Source organism: Grammomys surdaster, unplaced genomic scaffold, assembly GCF_004785775.1.
Source record: "Grammomys surdaster isolate TR1022 unplaced genomic scaffold, NIH_TR_1.0 125793, whole genome shotgun sequence".
Taxonomy (NCBI): Eukaryota; Metazoa; Chordata; class Mammalia; order Rodentia; family Muridae; genus Grammomys; species Grammomys surdaster.
Window position 1 is genome coordinate 402,574 of NW_021620624.1, and position 8,121 is coordinate 410,694.

The following is an 8,121-nucleotide window of genomic DNA, read 5'->3' on the forward strand; positions in this document are numbered from 1 at the left end:
TGTTCCATAGGACCAGGGTTTGATCCCCAGCACCCACTGGTGGCTCACAACTATCTGTAGCTCCAGTTCAGGGGACCAGATGTCCTCTTCTGCCTTCTGAGGGTAGTGGCCCTGCAAGTGGTAGATAGACATATAGGCTGGTAAAACAATCATACACATAAAAATTAAATTAAAATTCTAAAAAGATGCATATTCAGAATTCTGTAGACTAGAGTTTTATTAGTTATCTTTGTATAGGTTTCTAAATTTCTAATGTGTTTTGATTAAAAATAATGTTGCTGTTATAAGAAAAATCTAAAGCCTTTCAAGGTTTGTAGGTTCTTACACAAATGTCAAAGAAGGGCCTTTTATTTTGTTTTTAATTCCATTTACTCCATTAAGACCAGTCATGGATACTGTTTTCTTTCCTCCAGATTCATCCTGTGGATGTCTAAAAGCCTCTAGTCATCAGGGTGCCATAGATGTGTATGTCAGTCAGCTGGGGGAAGTGGCACTGACCTCACAGGAAGGTGAGCCGGCTGGAGTGTCACAGCTTGATTGCAGTATGAGCCTGCTGAATATCTGGAATGTGTGAGAATGATGGAATATTTTGGAAGCAGGTGGACAGATTTTCTGCAGTGACTTCAGGAATTTTTCTTCTAGTAGATTCTGATTTACTTTTATTGAGCTCTCTAAGCCAATCAGAAATATTGTTTAGGACTGATGGCCATGAAGACAAACTGGTTTTTTTGTGGGACAAACAAAAATGTTGTTACAGTTTGACTGTTACTGTAGACGTCTTAATGTGTGGATCTTTCAGTTTTATTTTATAGGAAATAAGAGTATTCATTGTGGGGAAAATCTCTAAGTTAAAGTTTTCTTGCCAGCCTATAGTGAACCTCCCCTGCCATTACTGCCATAATGTTTGTAGCCTTCAAAGCACAATCCCAAAGTGTCTCCACAAAGGCTCTCTAGAGCAGACTTCTGATGTAATTGTCTATATAATTTCTCATAGAGGTAACTTATTCTAAGTTCACATATTTTATTTAAAATTGTATACTTTTTACTCACCGGAAAGCAGAATGAGTTGAATGCATCTAAAGAGTCATCTTAAAAATACATTTTATTCTTCTGAAAACTAATAGCCATTCACATGTGCATGACAATAAGTGACAGCCTAGCTTAGCTATACGGATGGAAGTGACTGAGGTGCAGAAAATCGAACTACTGTATGGAAGGCTTCAAAAGACTAAGAATACATAGAACCCTTTGCCTATTGGCTAGGATGGGACCGTGTATTACAAGGATAGTATTTTCTCTCACAAACTAGTTCCTGACATTTTTAATTTCTTCGTCCAGAGGCAAGGGAGAGCCACTGAGCACAGTGGGCAGGCCTGAAGCTGTGGGTGACACATAGGAAGATTTCTCATGGTCCTGGCTTGCTTGCTTTAAAATGGGATATAATCTTATCCTCACAAAGCTGCCAATTTTCTCTTAGTAACTTTTCTATTGCTGTGCTAAGATACCATGACCAAGGCAACTTATTAAAGAAACCATTTGTTTGGGGCTTACAGTTGCAAAGTGTGGGGAGCATGGCAGGCAGGCATGGCACAGGCATAGCAGAGAGTTGACATCTTGATCACAAACAGAGAGCTAACTGGAAATGGGTGAGCTTTTGAAACCTCAAAAGCAGCCTGCAGTGACACACCTCCTCTAACAAGGTCACACCTCCAAATTCTTCCCACAGCTTCACCAAGTATTCAAACATAGGAGCTTATAGGGGCCATTCTCATCCTGTGAAGACTCAAAAGAGAAACTATTAACCATGAATGTAACTAGTAACAGAATGGGGGGAAGTCTTGAATAAACAGCTCTTCTGTGAAAGTTATTTCTTGCATTATGCAGTGTATGAAAACTCAAACTGCATTTTTTTAACTTTGAAGTTTATCATTCTTCATCCAGTTAAGATATTTTTGAGTATTAGTTATAGGATTGTTCCAACAACATTGAAATAACATATGATATTACAACATTTGATTAGGACTATAATTTTTTTCCTACTGTAAACCATATTCCTGGCAGCTTAGAAATAACCAGAAACAAAGATGTCTACCTTCTCATTCAGGATTCTTTTGCTTAGTGCAGCACCTTGGCAGTCTGTTCAGCTTTGCCACTGTCTTGCTGTGGAGCATAGAGCCAACTACTTGAGTTTCTTAAGTCTTCACCATTTAGCCATGTGGACTGAGGACAAATGTTGGAATGCTTATTTGTTCTGTTCTGTGAAAGTGAACGTGATGGATGGCCATATTTATTCATTCAGAAAGTCTGTGTGAGTGCAGATGTCTCTACTGAACATGTACTGGGAAGAGGGAGAGTCCTCACACAGTATGCCTTCAGTCTGTGGCATTATTGGTATGAATTCACTTTTGAATATTTTGAGAGGATAGTGTCAGCTGGTTACCATACAGCTTTTCTCCTGGTCTTCTCTGTTTGTATGAGTGAGAGTTCACAAGTCTCTGGTGCATGGTGTATGTGCACATGAGTGTGGATAGAGGCTAGAGGAGAATGGCGCTCTCCACCTTAACCTTTTGGGACACAGTCTCTCACTGAACCTAAAGAAAGCCAGCAGCCAGCAGGAGTCTCAGCAGTCCTCCTGCCTCTGCCCTTTTCCCCAGCAGTGGGTTACAGCACACATGCACATGCCCTGCTTTTTAAACGAGTCCTCTTGGTCCTCATACTTGTATAGAAAGGACTCTTACCCATCGAGCCATCTCTTCACCCCTGCAAGTCCATCTTAACCTGAACTTCCTGCTGCCACTAGGATAAGACGGTGTGAAATTACTGAGTAAATAAGCTGAGGTTAGCAGACTAGAAGGAGACTGTGATCCATATCTAAGTTGAGTTCTAAAGGACCATTCACAGTGTATGCCATCCTGACTTTGTCCCAGAGATAAGCTGATCCCTATGGCAGAAGGCTGTAAATTTGATCAGGAGAAAGCTGGTGAAATAGTGTGCCGGAAGGTTTGCAGAGACCTCCACGGTAGTTGGACAGGGGATCTCACAGCTAGTGGGCAACTTTTCCTGATTTATTCCTTTAGAATCTTCCTCTAGAGTAACCACCAGCCTGTACTGGAAATAAAGCTGAATGTTTTCTGTCAGTTCTTAAAAGCCTGTAACTGACTCTAAAGGAACATTAGTCATTTGGAATCCAGATAATCTTATTTTTTTCCTTACACTCCTGGCAAACCTAAATGTACAGGGTCCTGTGGCTCATGCAGCAGTGAGCAGTGACATCATAAGTCCTGCTGGACAGTGAGGTCACAGTGTGTGAAACCCAGAGTCCCTGAAGTCACAGGCTTTGGAAACACTGCACCATACCTACAACTGTGTGTGTGGGAATTTGAACAAATCCTCACCTGTAAAATTGGGTGATAATGGGACTTCACAAAGCCAAAATGGTGATTGTCTGCTGTTTGCAAATGCTCACTGATAGCATACTCTGTCTTTGCCATGTGTATGGTAAGTTACTGCCCCCCTTCCCCCCCTATTTTTTTCATGGATAAGCTTGGTAAGGATGTTAGCAAAAGAAGAGCTAACATTGATAATGTTCCAATGCCCATACTCTTGACAGACAGAAGTCAGGATGGGTGAGTGCCTTGAGGATATTTTGACTCCTGGGAGGAGCTTTATTTTTAATTACATTTAAATTGTTTTATTTGTATTGTTTTACTCTAAATTTGCCACAGGTTCTATTGCTGTCAAGGCCCCATCTTCTCTACGAGCTTATTTAAAATTATCGGGGAAAGAGGTAGTTGTGGACAAAGAAGCTCATGTTCAAGAAATGGCCAAAGACTGTAAAGGTGATGGTATGACAGTTACAGGTAAGGGGATGGCCCGTTGCTGTGGGTGAATGGTCATGGCCCTGCGAACATGGCACAGTGTTAACTGCAGTTTTATTCCTTGCCAGTCTCGCTTCTTAGTGTCTGACGATGTTTCTCTGGTGGTGATGGTCAGTGATAATCAGACACTGTGTTGTACAGGCCTCCTCAATCACTCAGTAGTTCTGCCCTTAGATAAAGTACACATAAATCTTTTTCCTGGGCAACAGGGGTTGGTTGGGGGCAGGGATCCTAATTCTTGAACTTCTATTATACAAGCCGTAACTGCATGATTACACAGTAATCTTGTTTGCTATGCATACTGGAAGCTTGCTCTTTTGGAATGGCAAATGCTCAGTTTCACAAATTAAATAATTCTTAATATTTTTTATTATATCTCGCTGCACTATCTTCAGATGTTTGTTTCAATGGCTACTAAACTAAAGGCTGACATTTCCCTTTAAATTCTAACACAGTGTTATCAGGAAGGACCCTGAAATGAACTGTACATGTATATATGTTACAGGCTTACCCATGAACTATGCTAAAGGAAGAATAGGAGAGAGTGTTCTTCATATGATCCAGTGCCAGCTTTAAAAGTTCTTTTTGTAGGACATGAGAATTAAGAGTGTAGTCTGCTAAAAACAAAGTAGGACATTGGTAAAAGTATGATGAGAATAAAGATACTATACATTCCCAGGTCTGACTTAGTGCCTAGTGGGCAGAATGGTAACTACAAGATAAAAACTGGATGGCTGTCAGAGCATGTTAATTTTGCTAAGGGATCAGCTTGAGACTTGGAGTGGGTTGATTTCATCTGTATTAGTTAGGCAAGGTCTCCTGAGTAGTCCAACCTGGCCAGAATTTATAATCCTTTTGCTTTAGCTCACCAAGTGCTGGGATTATAATCATGTGTCACCATGCATAGCCTTACTTCTTGAGTTTATAAAGAGCCCAGTTATCTATTTCTATTCCATAATAAAAATTTAGCAGTGCTCTGAATCTGAACGGAATCTAATGATTTGCATATGTAAGCATGTTTGAATTATAAATGAAAGTTACTTAAGTATTTTCATTCTTCTACTCAAGGCATCATATGCCTTTTGAAGCTTAATTTAAAATTCCTATTCTTTTGACTTTAGCCATTATTTTTGTGTATATAACCTCAAATTGGTGCCTGATTTCATTATTCTTGTTCATATCCATCCCAGTAAACCAGTGCTACCTCAAAACACACACACACACATATATGCTATATATATATTATAGATTATATACATGTGTGTGTGTGTATATATAGAGAGACAGAGATTATCTTTCTCTAGACTAGCTCTTTTTCTCTCTGCCCTTTCCTGTTTTTCTTTAGACAGTTACTTAAACATTTCTGAAGTCAGACACAGATAGAAACTAGAAATGCAGGAGCCTGGTTTTCTGCCTCCCGAGTAGCTTGTATTCTACTGAGGAAAGACACAGCAGTAACTGGTATCCATGTGTGATAAAGGTGCATGACTGTACAGCACGGAAGTACTGCATCTACATTAGATTAGCATGTGTTTGAGAAGACAGAAGTCAAACATGGCTAGAATGTAAGAAAGCAGAGGGAAAGTGGATTAAAAAGTGGCTGAGAAGTTGAGTGAAGTCAGCTGATTTGGATTTTATATTAAGAGTATTGAAAACCTGGGATTCACGTAATCAGATTTGTATATACAAAGATCATTTTAAAGTTCTTGTGGGGAAAGGTTAGAGGCCTGCCCTCTACAGTAGCTGTCTCATATCAACAACATAAATAGGTCTTTCACAGTTTTGGTGGAAGGAAAAGACCAGTGACTGCTATGAGGGTGCATAATATGTACTAGTCTTTAAAGCTTCTTGGCCTCTTTAATCCTTTACATGTGTATTTAGCTCTAAAACTCTGGCTCTACTTCCTGAACCAGAAAAGGTCAAATTGCAGAAGAAAGAGGCCTTTCTTGCTCACTGCTGCAGACGGGTGAGCAGAGTCCTCCATCAGTGCTGCAGAGGGAATCCTCAGAGGCTGAGCTGGGTTAATCTGGTGCAGCCTCCACCAGGTCCATTAGAGTGGCAGTCAGGGACTCATGAGAAGCCAAAGCAGTCTCAGGCTGTCAGAACAGGTTTGGGGGGTTAAGAAAAACTGAGACTTGATGCCCCAAGAAAGGATGATGCAGGAAGAGGGGTGAGCTGGGGGTTGGTGGGTGAGAGGGAGGTGGGGAGCACCCTCTCAGAGGCAAAAGGGTAAAGAACTCTTGGAGGGACTGGGAAGTGGTGGGGGAGGGGCAACATTTGGAATGTAAATAAATGAAATAATAAAAAATCAATAGATACATGTTTTAAAAATAATAATAAAGAATTATATTTTAAAAATGAAAGAAAAAGTACAGACTATGCTTTGATTCTTAAAGCATTAGATTCCTAAAGCCAGAGACCATGTCTATCAAGTGCATAAAATAAAGAGACTGACACAGAAAATCAGATCAGATTGTTCTTTTCTGCACTGATGTCTAACTGGAACCCTAATTTCGGAAATAATAAGCAGCTTTATATGTAAGTTATTGTTACAAGTAGCTGAGAGCTTATCTGGGCCTTCTTGATGGTCTGGGAGGCAGAGAAACAGAAATACTACCCTAGAGCTCTAGATCATATCTGCAGCCTGACTTCTGGGTAATTTCTGGAAGAAGCCATTCCAGTCAAATGTAGCCCCTCAGGCTCAAGTTTTGCCCAGGGTTTTCTTTCATGGTTACCTGTAATTGTAGTTCCTGTTCTCTGGGTTCCCCTGCTCTATTACTGAAGAATAACTCCAGCTTATATGATCCCTGTAGTGATTTATAAGTATCTCTTGCTGTTGTTCTAGGTCTAGGGGTTCAAGTGTTTACCTGCTGAGACTTGGTGGTGCAGTCTTTAGGAGTACATTTTCTGATCTTTATGAAAGTCTTGATTCTGCTGTGAATGGCCTTGGTAATGTGTTTTGAATAAGTTGATTTCTCTATTGAGTTTTTTTTTAATTCAGTTTCATCAATTTAGATATGAGACTTAATTGTGGTATATCTAGGGTCTAAACCCTGAAATTCCAGTGCTACAAAGTCGGTATCTAAAGAGTGTGAAGAGGAACACTGAAAGCCTGGTGTTTGTCCTATCATCTCATACAGAAGCCAGCACTACTGTTTAGCTTCAGTCCAGCTGCAGGGTAAAACACAAAAGTAATGCACCCATTTGTAGTCATGGTAACCCATCAAGGTACACTCTCAGCATACCATCAGGTGTAATGCTATTACTATTTAGAATGGAAAACTGGGGCTGTAGAAGAGGCTCAGCCAATAAAATCCTTCCTCATAAGCATGAGGTCTTAAGTTAGACCCCAGAACCCACACCCACATATTAAAAAAACAAACAACAACAACAAAAAACAAAACCAGATAGGTTGCAGGCAGCTTCCTGGGCTCCCTAGCTCACTAGTCTCACTGATACAGTGAGTTCCAGGCTGTTTACGAAAACATGTTTGAAAGTAGAGTGGTTAACACCCAAGGGACAATACCAGTGGATGTCTGTGGGCCTCACACACCTGCACGCATACACTAGGAAATCAGGCCATAGGTTGGAAAAGAAGTATTTCAACATTTCAGTGATATAAATTTGTTGAAGTAACTATTTCAGCAGCTCAATCTGGCTTGTTCTTAATCAGCCACCATCTTCCTGACTAGGCTAGGCCTGAGGTCATGAGCAGCGGGTGCTGCATATTACTGCCGATTTTTAAATACTTAAAAACATGGCGCCACTTTGTTGCGGTAATATTTTGAGTGGCATTTATTTTGGGCTGACTAAGCAGCAGAGGCTCTGTTTAGCTGTGCTGTCATGTTTCCGGGCCAGAGCCCACAGCGCGCCACAGCTAGAAATGGCCAGCCAGAAACACCGGCCTTGCCACCCATGAAATGCCAGCGTGGGAGATGGCTTCCACGCTATCTCCACAAGGTTGGGCTGAGCCATCCACGCAGTTCACAATAGAAATGAGACTCTAATGTTTAAAGATTATCCAATAGCTTTATATATTTGGTAGTGCTCAATAACAAGATGCTCACACAATTAGAGATGTAACCCAATACCCAACCTAGATATATCAACTACCTTTGACTCCTGCTTCCGCTGCCATGTTCCCCTCTCTCTGCTCCTCTCTCCCCTAGCCCTCTCCCTTCTGCTCTTCTTCTCCTTACTTCTCCCACCTTAGCTCCTCCCAACTTGCGGGGGGGGGGGGGGG

The 8,121-nt window shown here is 41.0% G+C and overlaps 1 protein-coding gene across 3 annotated transcripts in view; it reads left to right on the forward strand.

Moving 5' to 3' along the window:
• Positions 1-8,121, forward strand: part of Fam185a (family with sequence similarity 185 member A) — a 54,312-nt gene that overhangs the window by 31,175 nt on the left and 15,016 nt on the right. For 2 of the 3 annotated variants that reach the window (XM_028789188.1, XM_028789190.1), the window contains exons 6-7: positions 414-509; positions 3,726-3,860. The exons of the other annotated variant lie outside the window; for it this stretch is intronic. In XM_028789188.1, the coding sequence (XP_028645021.1) occupies positions 414-509; positions 3,726-3,860 (231 nt within the window). The remainder of the gene's footprint in view (positions 1-413; positions 510-3,725; positions 3,861-8,121) is intronic. 3 annotated transcript variants of the gene reach the window in all.